The sequence below is a fragment of the Heloderma suspectum genome, chromosome 1 (assembly GCF_057233095.1).
Source record: "Heloderma suspectum isolate Gila_16-S chromosome 1, 16-S_ref, whole genome shotgun sequence".
Classification (NCBI taxonomy): Eukaryota; Metazoa; Chordata; class Lepidosauria; order Squamata; family Helodermatidae; genus Heloderma; species Heloderma suspectum.
The window spans coordinates 335,152,971-335,169,948 of record NC_139458.1 but is presented as its reverse complement, the minus strand read 5'-3'; the positions used below and the strand labels follow the sequence as shown (position 1 = coordinate 335,169,948).

General features: G+C 40.3%; 1 protein-coding gene across 11 annotated transcripts in view; it reads right to left on the bottom strand.

The window, feature by feature from the left end:
• L3MBTL3 (L3MBTL histone methyl-lysine binding protein 3) overlaps positions 1–16,978 on the bottom strand; it is a 107,416-nt gene that overhangs the window by 33,199 nt on the left and 57,239 nt on the right. For all 11 annotated transcript variants that reach the window (XM_084827499.1, XM_084827493.1, XM_084827492.1 and 8 more), the window contains exons 10-15: positions 15,184–15,275; positions 13,270–13,421; positions 8,152–8,228; positions 5,691–5,776; positions 3,242–3,352; positions 395–509 (exon numbers count right to left, since the gene is read on the bottom strand). In XM_084827499.1, coding sequence (XP_084683625.1) covers positions 395–509; positions 3,242–3,352; positions 5,691–5,776; positions 8,152–8,228; positions 13,270–13,421; positions 15,184–15,275 — 633 coding nt within the window. The remainder of the gene's footprint in view (positions 1–394; positions 510–3,241; positions 3,353–5,690; positions 5,777–8,151; positions 8,229–13,269; positions 13,422–15,183; positions 15,276–16,978) is intronic.

Genomic DNA, 16,978 nt, shown 5'->3' with positions numbered 1-16,978 from the left:
CTACAATGATTTATGTTATCCTGTGCAGAAATATTCTGGAATTCAGAAATTTCTTTCATGGGCTATTAAATGTTTATGATGTCTTTCTGTTCTTGAAAACTGAACTCCTCTATTACTGCAAAAAGACAAGTATACACATACACACCCAAAGCATGTCAGCAAGGACACAAGCATCTAAAACTATTCATAAAAGATTTTTATCATCAATGTTTTCCAAAAGGAATAATTGTTTTCCATAGCTCCTGCAAGCATTCATTCCATGAACTATTACAGCAGTAATCAACTTGGTTCAAACGTGCCATATCACTTTGTCAACAAAGAGGAAGCATCAAACAAATGGCATGAATTTACCATCCTGTCTTTAAATTTTTTAGTATCTTATAGTGCATCTTACTAAGAGGGGGCTGAAGAGGATGTCCAGTTTTCCCACACCAGCCTGCAGGATGGATGTCAGGGCTATCTGCATCAATCCAATAATCATAAATACTATCCCAGCCATCAAAGTGGACCTAAAACACAAAAGAATAGCAAGTTTAGACTAGGGCAAAGTCTTACTTCCCTGTAATCTCCAACAGTGCTTGCCTCTTATTACCAAACATAATTGTTAGAAAACCCATTTAGTTAAATTACGGCATTATATTAATGAAAGTATAAATGCCAAACGATACAAAATTAGCTTCCAGGCTCCCATTTGTGCTAATTACAGCAGCTTTTACATTTACTTTACTGATATAAGAATTACACAATTATTCTAATGACAACTTGTTCATTAAGGTCTTGATGCATGAGCTTAAGGACGTCTTGAATACAGAAATGGTCCTGCATGCAAGCCTTTACCAGGCCTCCATCACTTGTGGCCCACCAAGTTAAAAATGGCTGACCAGCCATATACTACAGCATGCCAAACTGCTTGACACACCTTATTGTCACAGTCCAAGGCATACAGCAAAAAACAGGACACTGACTGAACCCCTGATAGGCTGCCACATATGAGGTGCATTTGGCTTCATACGTTACAAATTATGCAGGCCTCATCTATACAGTAACCATGTTCATTTGAATAAGTCCTCAACAACTAAGGGTGCAATCCTATGGCTGCTAGACAGCGGCTAGACAGCCATAGGATTTTTTGGGTTTTGGGAAACGACTTCAGAGCCAGTGTTCCGAGGTCGGTTCCCAGACAACTGCCTCCCCTCCCCTGCCCCCTCGTAGGTGGTGCGGCTTGTCCCCAGCTCTACACTCAGAAGAGTAGTGCGGGGGGGGGGTAAGGAGCGTTCCTGGGGGTGGGGAGGGGCAAGGACAGCGGAAGCACCAGTATGCTTCCTATGTGCTGTCCGGCCTCCCACCCCCAATGCGGTACCCTGCCTAGGAACGGAAATCGGCCATCTAGCTGCAAATGCAGCGTGGCTGGAGTATGGAGAAGATCCCCTCTATGCTCCGCCTGCCCTACATTGGATAGTTGGTCTCCACTGAGTTTGGACACTGCCAACTATCCCCATATGAACTTGAGCATGCTCCAGGAGAGAGCAGAGAACAGAAAGGCCTGGCGTGCTATGGTCCACGGGGTCACGAAGAGTCGGACACGACTTAACGACTGAACAACAACAACAAACTATCCCCATAGGACTGCACCCTAAATGTATCTATGGGCAACACGTTAAAAAAATACTAAGCATTATTATACAAGTAAATACTGCTAAGGTACAATCTTCAAAACTACAATTTGTACCATTGTAGCAAAAATATCTCAAAATAAAGCATCACATGTTTATGTTTGAAAGCTCTTTACTCTGAACACCGTGCAGGTGTTATACTGCTTTTAGGCAGCAAGTCAATGGTTTTACAAAGTAACCGGCTTTGCAAATATTCAAAATAGGAATAGAAATTTGAAGAGTTAAATTGGGTTACTTGAAACATCTAGATCTGGTTTTCTATAATTCTGACTAGGCCTGCAAGCCTTAAATCACATATGGGCAACCTGTGGCCCACAAGCTGCATGTGGCCCATGGGTGGACACCTGGTTGATGGGCAGCAGGGGCTATGATAGGCTCTCAATATGCCATTAAATCTTCCCACCTCCATGTGCTGAGATAGATGGGGGAAGGGTGACTGTGTCTGCCAGAGTGAGCGGAGGAAAGTGTGTGTACATTTGAGTGTGTGTGTGTGTCTGTGTGTCAGAGAGAGAGAGCGAGAGAGAGAAAGAAGGGGGGATGGGAGCCCAGGCCCCTCCCACCAGCAGTTCCAACCATGCCTACTGCTGCCATGAGGCTCCAGATGCACTTCTCGGGGGCAAACAGTTGCCACCTGTGCCTTAAACGAACACATTAAGGTATGTAAGACATTAAGAGCTGATTTTGATCAAAAGCCCACTAAAGGACTAAAGCTCCCCTTAAGACAAATAACTGCTGCAATTTTGGTTGCAGCTTATTTAAAATGCTAATTCTAACTATCCTCAATGAAAGCACATATGAAGCCTGCAAAGGTGAAGGAGGTGTAGAATCTGAGCTGACACTTGGCATGCCCAGTTGAGAGACTTCTAGTGAAGAGAGACCTCTAGTGAAGAGAAAGGACAGCAGGCTGTGTTTGGGCCACTGGGAAGTAAGTAGGTAGGGAAAAGCCACTGACAAAGATTGGGTCTCTCTTGCCACTGCACGTTTTGTCCAGATGAGATACAACATCAGTGCAATATTGTGGAGAAAGAATTCTTCTTCTCTTTTCTTCTTCTTCTTCAAAAGTATATGCATCAACATTTTTTGATAGAACTATTTTCATCCATTTCAAATGAAGTTTTATTTATTTGTTTAGTATATTGCATTGTATCAATGATTTCAAGGTGGATTACAAAAATTAAAATAAACAACACATACAAAACAACTAGCAGATAAAAATGCAATTAAAAGTCAGAGAGCTTTAAAAAACCTAAGGTATTCTACACTCTCACAAATGTAGCTTGTACTAAAATGTCTGGAGAGTGTACACATGACACCAACTCACCCTTATCTACAATCCCATGAGTGATCATGGAGCACCTGTATTAGTAGGCTTTTCCATTCACTTTAATTGAAAGGGAGCTTTTCTGCACCTGTGGAACTTCATTCTCCCTTCCACTGAAGTGAATGAAGAAGCCATGCTGGACACTGAGTGTAACAGCATTACCATTCACAAAGGGTTGACATCTGCAACAGTGTGTACTGGTTCCTGTTTAAAAGACAGAAAGAGATTGAGATAGAGTCTGAATTACTTTAATTCTGTGGTCATCAACATCTACGACAGTGGCTACCCTGATAAGTACAGGATTCCTCTTGTCAACTACTTCCAGCCTCATTTTCTTCTGAAATCCGTGAGAAGGTTTCTACAACAGAGAAAAGTAACTGTTGTTTCAGGTTTTATTATTTATATCCTACCTTTTAAATTAAAAATAGCCAAAGCAGGTTACAATAAAAAGAAAATACAATAGAAAGTAATAATATCTCAAAAAAAGAACAAAAAACCTTGATCAGAATTTATTACAGCTGCTCCCATAGTTTATGATGAATGACTGATAAAATAATCTTAATTAAATTACTTAAACCAACATGCAAACATTTTAAAAACTATTTATTTTTTTCTTTAACACTGTTGTAATATTTTTATGAGATTTCAAGCTACACTCCCTCCACCTATCTTTCAGGACACTTTATCTCTGCATAAGAAAGATAAAACCTGCTTGGGCATTTTGCCTTGGCATGTACAAAATGGCAACAAAATTATTTTGATGTACACTGATAACTGATTGTAACCTGAACAGCTGATATACTATTACATGTTGCAGGATGGATGCTTTTTAAATCACTTTTTCCATTTAAATCAGATTTATTTTTATTTTTTAAAATGTAAATACTAAGTTCTGGTTTAAATAAAAAATCTGACTTAAAAAAATTATCTACACAGCAACATGTGATACCATACCAGCAGTTTATCTTACAATCAATCATCAACATATATGTCAAAATTAACATAGTTGTGGTAATATTTAATAATTTGGATATAAGCACACTAGTCTTACAGTTAATCTCTAAACTGAATAAATGCCTCTTCCATATATATTGTAAAAGGAGACATTTCTATGTAAATAAAAAAACAAACTGATCATTTATCAAAATATGAATGTTTACAACTTACAAAACATAAGTATTTCATTTGATTAAAATAAACTGCTCTAGCCTTCCCAGGAACTATCAGACCTTACTTCTATCAGTCAGTCATGGGCACTTCATTTTTGATTGCTACTTCGTTTTTTGAGGATAGGGCTGGGCCAAGACAGAGGTGAAGCAGAGAAGAGCAGCACTAGAAAGTAGAGAGGATAAAATTGTTCTGGTGGAGGCACCTAACCTCCCATACTTTTCCTGCTCAGTGCAGAAAATCCTCCTTCTGCTTGAAGACCTCTAGCAAAGTTAAGTTCACAACCCTTCTAGGTAATTTATCCAATGTCGAACTGTTTTATCAAGGAGTTTCTCCTTATGTTCAACCAAAATCTACCTTCTTATAACTTCCATTAGATACAGCCCTGCTCTGTGGAGCAGTAGAGAACAAGTCTTTGCCCTCTTCTATGTGATAGCTCTTCAGATATCTGAAGAATGCTATCATGTCCTCCCCCCATTATCTTTTCTCCAAGCTAAACATACCCAGGTCCTTCAAGCTTTCCGCATAGAAACTGGTTTTTCATGCCCCTGACTATCTTTCTTGCTCTTCTCTGAACCCATTCCAACGTATCTATATCTGCCTTAAGGTGCAGCACCCAAAACTGGACACAGTAGCAATGATGATGATGATTACAGCTTAAACAGGCTTTAAAAAAAGGACTAGACCAAAGGACATGGAGGAAAAATCTATCAAACACTATTAGCCATGATAGCTAGATGGAACCTGGTTTTGAGGCAGTAATCTGTGAAGACTATAGAAACAAACAGGAGGGGATGTCTGTTGCCTTAATGCAGGAGTGGGGAATGTGTGGCCCTCCAGATGTTGTTGGACTGCGACTCCCATCATCCCTACCCAGCAAAGCTACTGGTCAGGGATGATGGGAGCTGCACTCAAACATCTGAAGGACCACACATTCCCCATTCCTCATTCTTCCCGCAATGCCTTGCTTGTGAGTTTCCCAGAGGCAACTGGCTGGACAATGTTGGAAAGTGAATGCTGGACTAGAAGGACCTTTGGTATGATCCAGTAAGGCTTTTCTTTATGTTCTAGTAGACAACTACTTCATGTATCCACAGTTCTCTTATCTATCCTCTTTCCCCCCTGTATAGGTCAGGAAGGGAACAGGAAGAGAGATGAGTGAAAAGGGAGGAAAGGGAAGACTCAGTCAAGTTTAGGTACTGAATTCCACCCCTCTCCTTTCATGAAATCGCAATCAAATTATGAAAGGGAAAAGGAAAAAGGCACGTATACAATTTTACTTCCCAACTTTTGCTTAGTCATGTGTGTTTCTGGTACATTGGCAACTGAAGGGCCCTATTTAAGATAAATACCATGAAAAATATATCTGAAATGGGGACGTATAAATACAGCAACAAATGCAGCAGTGCGCAAACCAGCAACCATCAGTATCAAGATCACACGGGCAAATATGAATATTTATCACTGGGACAGCAGTGATGGTAGCTAATGAAGAGGATAAATATGAGAACATCTGAGACGTTTCTTACCACTTTAAAAGCCCTGGCAGGTGCAGGTAAAGAACTGGTTTCTTCCAAATATTTTTCCCAAGTAAAATGCTTGGTATGTGGATAGTCTAGTAGATAAATCATGATGTAAGATTTAATTATGTCACACAACAAATATATGTAGGGTATTTTTCCAAGTTGGTTAAGTTCAAAGAAGCAACAAATAAGTCTGACTTGCACTCCCTCACCACACCCCAGACTACAGTGTAATGTGAGTAATGGGACTTGTGAGTCTCCTTATGTAAAGATCTTTCCCTGGGACTCTCACATCTCACAGCAAGAAAATGCATATTTCTTATTTATTTTTCACATTCTTTCCCCACTTTTTTTACCAGATCTCAGAGAACCAAGTTCATTTTTCCTCTAGTGTATTCTGTAAGAACAAAGTTGATCTTTGACAAACATTTGACACATTACCTCAAAGAAAGAAACCTTTAAACATAAAAACCTGTAAAAAGTTTCACTATTTCTCAGCAGAGGTCAGACTCCTAAGCCACTCAATAAGAATTGCTGGACAGAACAGAGGCATGCAGCCACATGTTTGGCTGGTTATGAATTAATACATGAAAATGAAGCCTTCTTCATGCTAACTTCTTCATAGCCCCCCTCCCCACACACAAACATCTTTCCTCTGCACACATCCTCTAATCTCATTCCTCCTTGTCCCTCTGACTTTTTCTAACTATATCTAGTTCCATAAAGCCATCCATTTTCCTTCCTATATCCCTGCAAATGCTGATCCCAACTCCATTTTCCATCTTCCATCATATCATCTCTTCATGTTTTCCACATTCCTCCGAGCCTGCATTCTTTCCAGTTTACTTCTCTTTTCCATTCCCTCAATACTGTTTCTCTTCTGCATAGTAACCTAGAAAGCTACCTTGTATTGTGTACCATTGGTCCATCTAGCCCAGCATTTGTTGACACTGATTGGCAGCAGCTCTCCAGGATTTCAGGCAGGAGATGCAGGGACTGGACTGAGGACTTTCTGCATGTGCTCTGCCACTGAGCTACAGCCCCTTCCTAATCTGCCTCACTTCCTAATCTGTATCGGCATCACTTCCCAACGTGCATAATTTCCCACAGCCTTTATTCGCCTTCTGTGCTCTTCCCCAAGCCCTATCTCCTCCCTCCTTTCCTTCCTGCTTTCCTAGGCCTTCTCAAATCTCTTACCCTTACAACCCTAACCCCCTCTGCCTGTTCTAATGCCCTCTCTTCTGCAAGACAATCACATGTAGAAGGGAAGTGGGGCCATGCTGCTGGCTCTGTCCCCAATAGTCCCAGCCATAATGTCTACAGTGTGTTGAGTGCAGATGTCTGGTGAGGAAAACCTACCTGTGAACAGCTGTTCACACAGGCTTTCCTCTTCAGATGTCTGAGCTCAATGCACATCAGGGCCAGGGTTAGTCAGGGTGGGGCCAGCATCATTACCCACTTCTAAATGTGACTGCCCTACATACAAGTAACACATGAATGTGGCTTTGACATCAGAATAGTTCATGCAGTGGCTGCCAAGAATAGAGGCTTCTTTACAAGTACGGACTGAACAAACTATTAGAGGGCATTCTACTTATACAATATCAGCTATAAGCAGACTGAACCCATTATTATAATACTTAATGAACAGAAAGTATGACAAAAATACTGGTGTGACTGTGGGCAACAGAGACTGGGAGGCTGTGCATTTCAGTTCTTAACGTTTTACTGAGCCATGTACTAATTTGAACTTACAAGAACATCCATTTTAAATACAGATAGCCCCAACCCAGCCAGCAATCTCTCAGTGAAGTTGCTTTAAATAAAATTCCTACCATGGGGTAAAATATTGTCACTGTGGGAAAGCCAGTTTGAGCTTTCTCTGTGTATAAATGTCTACTGTTAAAAGGTAGCAGTTTCCAAATAATTACTTTTCCAAGTGACTCATAATATGGTAGTGAATTACACCATTGCTTTGTGTGGGCTATTTTACAGAATTTGCTACTAAAAAGCTACAATTAACTCACTGACAGGTTAAATATTTATAGTACATGTAAAGGTTGTCCTATAAGTAGATTTGCATGCTCTAATTTCATAGCCGCAAGATATTCATGAATTCCAGTTTATTGATTCACATTTGCTAGTTATTACAGTTTTCTATAATGAATTTTTTCTGGCATGGTAACCGTATCACTTTGTTCATATATATACCTTTGTTCATATGACTTTCTCATTCAGTTAAGTTCAGCACACAATAAAAACGTTAAGTAATTTCTACTGAACAACTGTGACCACTTCAAGGATGAACCTGGCATAAATTCTGATTTGCTTCTTTCTCCTACCATCATCTTCACAAACTCAGTCTTAAAGTAAGAGATGCTCTTTACTCTTGACACTGTAATAATTTCTCACTGTCGTTTCGAGTCTTGGGAAATAAATATTTGCATATGTGCTGTTTCATACAGACCTGGTGGGGTTACCAGTGTCCTTCTGTGTTCTTTACACCATCCAACTGGATGAATATATGGACTAGCTGCTTCACACCTGCAGGGAAATAATGATTTAGTTATGTTTCACTCCTATAAAAGGGGCAGAGTTCCCCTTTAGTTAATGCAGGTTGCAAAAAAAAAAAAAAAGAGTTCTGCCATTATAACCCTCAAAATTCTACCACTTATGAAAATGACACTTGTTTAGCTAATAACGTGAAACATGGCATCCATGATCTACCTGAGGAGGTCTACAATTCTGTAAAACGTCAAAGCAATCCAATAAAAATTTCCACAGGCACAGCATGTTAAAAAGTGCTGAAAACTGACACGTTTGTATTTTCTACGTCAAGCTGTAGCTTGGAATATCATACATTTCTCTCAATTTTTTTGTGAAAATTACTGATGTACTTTATTCACATTTGTCAAAGACTTTCATTGGTTTGGTGAAGTTCTGAGCAGTGACTCAAAAATTAAGGTTTTCTGCCCCATGAAAGCCTATGGCAGCAACTGTGGCAAAGTTGTCAGGTATGCTCAATTTTCACTCTCAAGAACACTGCCAGTACTTCGGTGTTTTGAGAGGAATTCCAGTGTTCCTGTCAACATTTTGTAGCAGGAAACTGTCAACTGAGTTAAGAGTGAGGTAATTCTGAAAACTGAGAGAATCACTCCCATTGACTGATATAGATCACTGATGAAGAGGGGATAGGGAGGGAAAGGGTATGTTGGAATCCTGTGCAGGCTAACTCAGAAGTAAGCCTTTTTCCCTTTTATTTGTAATTAAAACAAAAACAGGGAGGAAGACAACAAACAGCACCAACAAAAAGAATGTAACAACAAAGCATGCATGATAACCATTCATAACACCATTCATTTTTTTAAAAGGCAAAAAAAGAAGATTCCACACTTCTGTTTCAAACGTGTATGATAATATAAGCAGTCCATATATCTAAATAAGCATCCAGACAAAACTGACGACTGTAGGATATATTAGGATATAAGTGAGCCTTTCTGAACATACAGGAACATATCTATTCATTTGTACAAATCTACTCAGTTAATGACTAGTTAGCATTTTGTTTTTTAGTTTGTGTTGTTGCTTTTATCAAAACACTGTAATAATGTCCTTTTTAAAAAGCAGGGAAATTCAATTATAAAAAACCTACTGATTTAGACCAAAGTTAAGGCTATCTTATGTTGGCTCAAGCTCCACAAAGCTAGGAAACTGGAAGCTAAGGCTGATGACCCGGTCATCAGTAATGATGTTGTGTAATGTCACAAACTTGTGTTGGCTTACAAGCAACAAACAGGCATGGGTCAACTCACAGGAGGATTCCTCTAGGATTACAGTAAGATTCATATGCTTCATAAGATAATACAGGAGCAGGACATCTTTGCTGGTCCCAGGCACTCCATCCTTCCCATCTGGATTTGTGCCTGAAAGCCCCCGGATAAGCGTGGGTACATGGAAGGTAAGTTGTATATTTGTGACATTGTACAACAACATTACTGATTATGGGGCATGTCTGTTAAGGCATCAGTCTTAGCTTCCAATTTCCTGGCTTTGTGGAACTTCAGCCAACATGAGATAGCCTTAACTCTGGTCTTAAACCAGCAAGTTTTTTGATCATTGAATAAGTATCTTAATTGCTATTCTACACAATGTAGTCTGAAAACTACAGCATAATATGTACATATTCATGAACTTTTCTTCTTTTCTGAATTAGCTGGCAGCTGTCTCACTGGTGAAACGCATACATTATACCAAGAGCACAGATACACAACTGAGTACACAAACGACACATAATTGTTTAAGATACCAGAGTTTTAATAGCTTGTTTAAAAAAAACCAAAAAAAACACACCATTCATAACTGGGCACTAGCAAACAAAATAAAGGAATTGCTGTCTGCTCCGATTTCCCATTATCCATGGTATTCTGACCGATTCCTGTTTAGAAAGACCAGTAGTAATCCAATGAATACACAAGTCATCTTATGGCCCCATCTAGTGTTCGGATGTGAAACTTTCAACAAATGTATGCCTTGTGTTTATTACAGTAAAACAGTTTGGTTACCAAGACCCAAAAGTTATTCACTTGCAAAATATTTTTCTTGCCTGGATGGGATACCTCTTATGAGTAAAAAGAAGGCTAGTAAAAATGTTTGCAGACTATTAGCGCAGCAGTCTGGTGAAGGGGAAACGAAGCACTCTGTTTTTCCTTTGCCAGTCCACTGCGTTTCTGTGCTGAGGACGAAGGGGCTTAATTTCCTCCATGGCCAGCATAGAAGCTGAGCAAGTGTGCAAAGGCAGGCAGATTGCTTTATCCCTCTTTTACCAGTCAGTTCACTCCCCTGGAGAAAATTCCCCACAATCACCTGCATGGAATTCCTGGTTGCCAATGGTGACCAGGTGAGGGGTTAAATACAAAACTGAAGTAAAAGCTTAAATGAATTACATATTACAAGTCTGAAATTCCACCCCACCCCCAATGCTATTTGTCTGAAGATAGTTCATATCCTTCAACTTTTAGGAAAGATGAGAGCAGAAGCAGGGGGTGGGGAATTTTGTGTAGACAAATGGCTGAGAAGGAAAGGGTTAAACAGCCTCCCCCCGCCCCCCACAACTCAATCTGAAGACATGTTCAGCTGCTTTCCCTGAGATAAGATAGCCCTCAGGAAAAAAGTGGATCACACTCTGAAAAAACAAAGTTCTGCCAACTACTGTCAGATACACTTTAAATGTTAATGCCATAGTTTGGACGCCCTGTGTTACAGCTGTCCCATGGTATAGCTGTGACTTTTAAAAGGTCCAAGTCATTAGAAGGACTGCCTAGACCAAGATGAAGTTGCCTGGACCATAAGACTGGCATTTGAAGACCTGCTTATTGGCCAGCTGTCCTGGTCCATCAGACTTTTCAGTAGTGACCCCATGCCTTTGGAACTCTCCAAAGAACAATACACACAGCCCCACTTTCTTTAGTTTTTAAGGAAACATTCCTGTTTCAGTCTGCATTTTATTAAATGTGTTGTGAGCTTGACTTTAATTGTTTTAAGCTGCTGCTGTTTTAATTTTGCAATTGGATTGTCTTCTTTGGATTTTTAAAACTGTATTATGGTTTTTAGTTTTGTTTTGTAAGGTGCATTGGGAGGGCATATAAATACTTTAAATAAATGAATAAATAATCAAAGGTTTGCAACAACATGGGTTTGGCCAATCTCAATTTCATGTTAAGGACCTGTGCACTGGGCCTGCTCAAGTGGTTCCAGACCTTTTAAAAGGTGCAGTTACCCGTGGGATGAGCACATGGGAAAGCAGCTCTCATTACACAGCTGGAATAGGGGAAGCTAATCACAACTAGCTTCAATTCCACTGCAACATAGTTGTAGCTAACTTCCAGCCCCGCCACCCCAAGGCTCCCTTGAGGGTTGGGAAACCCTGTTCAATAGGATGGGATATGGGGCTGGAGTCTGAGGGGAAAGGGGGAAATCTCCAAAATTGAGCAGAGTTCCCACTTGCAGATACTGCTTCTGTTGAATTTTTAAGGATCTCCACTCCCCCTCCATCCACCATGCCATAGCCCATCTAGTCAGCAGGGTCCCCAAACCTCAGTGGAGCACTTCCAGGAGGCTGCCAGGAGGGGAGGAAGTCAGTTTTTGCCAGCCCCATTGCGTACATAGCTCTTTCTATCTATCCCAGCATACCCAAGACTTTAAATCTTGAGAGGCCCAAACAGCAGCTTTAAACAACTTTCTTGTGCCTTCAGAAAAGGTCCTTTTTCTGTGTTCTAACTTATATTTTCTCATTTCTGCATTTTCTTCAGTTTCTTTTCCTTTTGACCTTACTCTCAGCTCTCCTAGCAACCACCCACAGCTCCCTAAGGAAGTCTGCCTCACTATTACACATGAATGACTAGTTCAAGAGTACTCCAAAATGTTAAAGCAGAGCAATGGCTATCTATTTCTTCTGCATCTAGGACAGCATGCATTTACACAAGAAAAAAGGAGGCAAATATTTCATGGCCTCTTCTCTACAATAAAGAAATAGTATCAAGCTACTCAATATTTGTAATTATTCTCAGAATTCCACTTTGGAAGTCTGAAATGTGTATATTCAATTTTAAAAGTGCGATGTCCATATATGCTTTTTGCAACAGAACAAATACAAGGAATGAGAAAGTAGATATTGCCTAACCTTAACATACAGCCTGGTGAAGAGTTCTGGAGAACTCAAAAGCTTGCACACGATTTGTGACATTTGGTCAGTCCTATTAAATATATTACCAAACGGTGGATTTTGATTTTCTAATGGACTAATACAGCTTCCTATGCTTTTTATATAATAAAATATTGGGCTGGTTCACACAATCAAACAGCCCACCATGGCTTGGGCTATGGTGCATGTGGGTGGCCATTTTGAATATTCAAGTTGCAACTGCAGCTTGTCATGTCATCCGAACCCAGCAGGGGTGGGTTGTGCGACGTTTAAACAGGCCACGGGTTATGCGAGGATTGTTCACCCCTCACACAACCCACTCCACCAGGTTCGGATGACATGACAAGCCCCAGCTGCAGTTTGAATATTCAAATTCTGCCTAGCACATGCCACAAACCCACCATAGTTTAAATAAGCCCTGGCAGGCTGAGGTGAACATGAGAACCGGGTCATTATATCCTTTGTTTTGAATTGAGACAATGATTTGAGTTATTATGCCCAAGCCTTATGAAACATAATGAAGATCCTGTTAACATAGTACAATGAAACTACCAGTGCCTTGGACCAAGAAGTAGACTTATTGATTTGCAGATCTAATAAGTGTTTTGATGATCATGAGATAAAACCCTGAAGAATGCCCAAGAATTTCTTCAGAAGATGAACAGCACTTTCAGTCTTCTGTAGGGACATAAAAACACATGCATTGACCAGGCCACAACATGTTGTTGCACCTATGCAGTCTATGATAAAGAAAATGTCTAGGGACTTCCTCATAAAATCCAGGGATTACAGTTCATGGTATCACAGGGGAAAGGAAAAAAAACAGCAAGTATTTCTAAAGTTCTAACAAATTACTTGTAATACAAACTTTTAAAAAAGCCATACCAGTAGTCATAACTCTCCTCCCAGTTGTCAAAATGAACCAGAAAACGACTGTCCACAATGTCGGTTACCGTAGCAACACATATGAATGTAGGGTTCTTTTTGTCTACTGCTTCAAGCTTCATTCCCACTCGAAAGCCTGATGGAATCACCGTCTAATCAAAGGCAGGTTTAAAAATAATGATGAGCTGGTTTATTTAATTGCATAAAGCAACACTATATAAAACAGAAATAAAGGCAGATTAATAATAAGCCATATATCCAAAAGCCTGCTGACTATCTACAATCAATACTCTTGCTATTTAAAAAAAAGGAAGGAGTTCCAAAATACTCTGAAAGTGTAACAATTCTGTTATTAATCTTTAGCAAACTAATTTTTTAAAAATCCGCAAATATTATGTCTTGCCTAGCTTAGTATGACATAAAATTGGAAATTTGCTGGCCATCTGTAGCCTGCCCTAACAGGGGATAGTTACAGGCAACCATTTTACTACTCATCTGCACCTGAAATGGGGTAAAGATCGTTGTGGAAAAAGGTTCCTCCTGTGCAAACACTGGGTCATTATTGACCCCTAGAGGGACGCTGCTTAACGCTGGCATTTTCATGGGAGACTATAGCGGGGTGGTTTGCCATTGCCTTCCCCAGTCATGACTACCTTTCCCCCAGCAAGCTGGGTACTCATTTTACCGACCTCAGAAGGATGGAAGGCTGAGTTGACCTGAGCCAGCTACCTGGGACCCAGCTTCCACTGGGATCGAACTCAGGTCATGGGGAGAGTTTCAGTTGCAATACTGCCGCCTACCACTCTGCGCCACATGAGGCTCAAAAAAGATAGTTGTACACCTTGGTAATACAATACAGAGGGTGAATCCAGATGACCATTTATCCTCATGGTATGCAAGCAACCACTTTGTAAGCCAGGGGCTGTCAAATTGTCTTGTGTACAGTGTATGAAATGTGTTATTGTGAATCAGAGGCATGTAAACCCCCATCTCACATCTGACTGGCTTCTCCCCCAAATCTGGAAATGGTTTGGTTTATTTGGAACCGAATCTGAATTCAACTTACCCACCCCACAAATACCCTTTCCTTAAACTACACTTACAGGGCTGCATGGCAGCAGTTTGGTGTCAGCGACTGTGAGAAGAAAATGGGAGCGGTCAGGCCATAAGATCCCCAGTACCTCCTGGGAAGTGTAGTTTTCTTCAAGGGCTATTAACGTTGCAGTAGCACTTGGAAGACTATGCTTCCTTGGGATTGCTGGAGAGGGAAGGGGGAAGATACATTTCCCCTTTCTCTCTTAGTGGCTTGCTGTACTATCACCACCAGCTACAACAGTAGCCAATTTATGTAGGGTTTAAGGAAAGGGGGAGTTTGGGGGATGATAGAGTGGGTGGGATAAGAGGGGGTTAGAGGGGAATTCTTCTGCATCTTGGATTAAAATAGGAGCCAGAGAAGAATTTGAAAGTCCTAATGCTCTTCTTTGAGATAAGCCTTCAAGGCCCTCTGAAATTCGTACTCCCTAGCTTGGAAGCACAAGTTCAGTGGCCTTTTTGTCGGGGATCATTGTGGTTTGTAGTGCTCTTTTTCTGAGGCATATGGCATTTACAGATGATAGCCATACCTACTCTGCAGTGTACTGCTATCAAATTCATGCGAAGCAGAACTTACTAGATGGCGCCTCTCATCCATAAATGAAAGCACTATTCCAGGCAGGACTTAGTGGCCTGCCTACTTACATGTGCCACCAACATTTTATTCAAAACATTTTTATTCTTTCCCTTGTTTTAGTCTTAAGGAGTTGAGACCTATTATATTGATGAAACACATTGTATTTTCAGGAGGACCAAGGATATCAGCATATTATCCAAAAGCTACTGTCAGCAGAGAAGCAGGGATAATCAGAGAAAACTTACAGTGTTTTGGTTTTCAAACAAGGATTTAGGAGCAGCTTGAGCTTTACATTTCTTCAGATATGTGGGCCAATTAAATTCATCTTCTTTATAACCTGAAGAAGACCATGAAAGAGAATGAGAAAGAAGATAAAACATTCATTAAACTTGAGGTGCAGTTATGTCAATTGCAGCTGCCTCTATTAGTACTCCAACTCATTTTCACTATCTGTCAAATCATCCATCCCCAGAATAAAATGGGGGGAAATGTAACTTTTAAAAAAACATATTGTTTTGGAATATTATTGTAAGTTCCATGCTCATCTGGAAAGCAAAAGCAGTGGCTACAAATGCTTCTCCTGAAAGCACTGCCAAGACAGAGAAACTAAATTAAGTCTTCTGTTTGTCTTCAAGAGCCACAACTTTCTATTCTCTAGCAAAGAGATGAAGCGCATAGATAGTATCTGCAGATAACACGTACTCATGAACTCTGTTCAGCTCTTGCAACCAACAAGATGCAAAGTCTGGGATTTATCATCTTTTCAAGGAGCAGAAGTAAGTTGGATCCCTTAGACAATTTGTCAGGTTTGATTTGCAGTCTTGGTATAAAGGAACCACGCAAACTACTCTTTTATGGTTTCATTGTAACTGCAAACTGTGGTTTCCACAACAGCGGAAGTAACTGATTAAAACAGAATATGAAAAGAACGGGGGACTGCATGAGTAGAAGGTTTATTAAAGATGAATGTAATGCCAAAGCATGGTTTGGTGTTATATGTGAACCAACTCATAATGTCTAAAGCAGTTTTGAGGCCTATACCATGTCAGAGTTGTATATTGTTACCAAACACCCCAACATTTTTCTAGTTTTCATACTGTAGTCTATGCCTGAAGCATCACTTTGAAAAAACCGTAAATTTTGCCTTAAAGCACCAACCACAGAGATGATCTATCAAGCAGTATTTTTTTTATTATTACATTTATATCCTACCTTTTTTCCCTTTCTTTCAAAAGGATGTTAATTTTTTACTTTCTGCTTAAGTAAGAGGAAGAAAAAATACTGGTCAGTTTGCTCTAGGCTGACACCTTTTTAAACCTCTCAAGTACCCTGAACATAGCTGTGGTAGAGTCATCAGGAAACAGGAATCTTTTATTTGACTTATTAAACTCAGACCTATATGCTTCAAACAGTTGTCTCAGAAAAATAGTATCCTTACTCCTAATTATTCTGCCCAAGGAAATGACAGATTGCTACCTGTAACTGTTGTTCTTTGAGTGGTCATCTATGCATTCACACATATGGGCTCTGTGCCTCCGTAGAGCCTCGATTCGGGAAGCTTTTACGGCTGAGGAATTTTGGCGGTAACTCCTCCCTGCCGTCCTAGTACTCATGTCCCTAGCGGGTTCCTAATTATTCCCTCAGCTCCTTGAGACGGACATTGCGGCCTCGTAACTGAGAGAAATTTATACAAAAAATACCTTCAGTACTCAACATCGAACTCGAGTATGACATCAAAGAGGGGATGGCGAGTGGGTTGTGTGAATCCATAGATGACCTCTCGAAGAGCTACTGTTACAAGTAGCAACCTGTCTTTCTTCTTCATAGTCTCTATGAACCACACATATGGGCAAACAGCAAGATAACTTACAACGGAGATAGGTCAGTGTCCTATTACAATATAGAGGAGAGGACAGCACGACCAAAAGTACAGTCAGCTCTACCCCAAACATCCAGTCTGTAAAGTTTACAACAGTGGACTGTGTCCACCAGGTTGCAGCGCAGCACAGTTCAGGGATGGCAAACTCCCTGATGAATGCA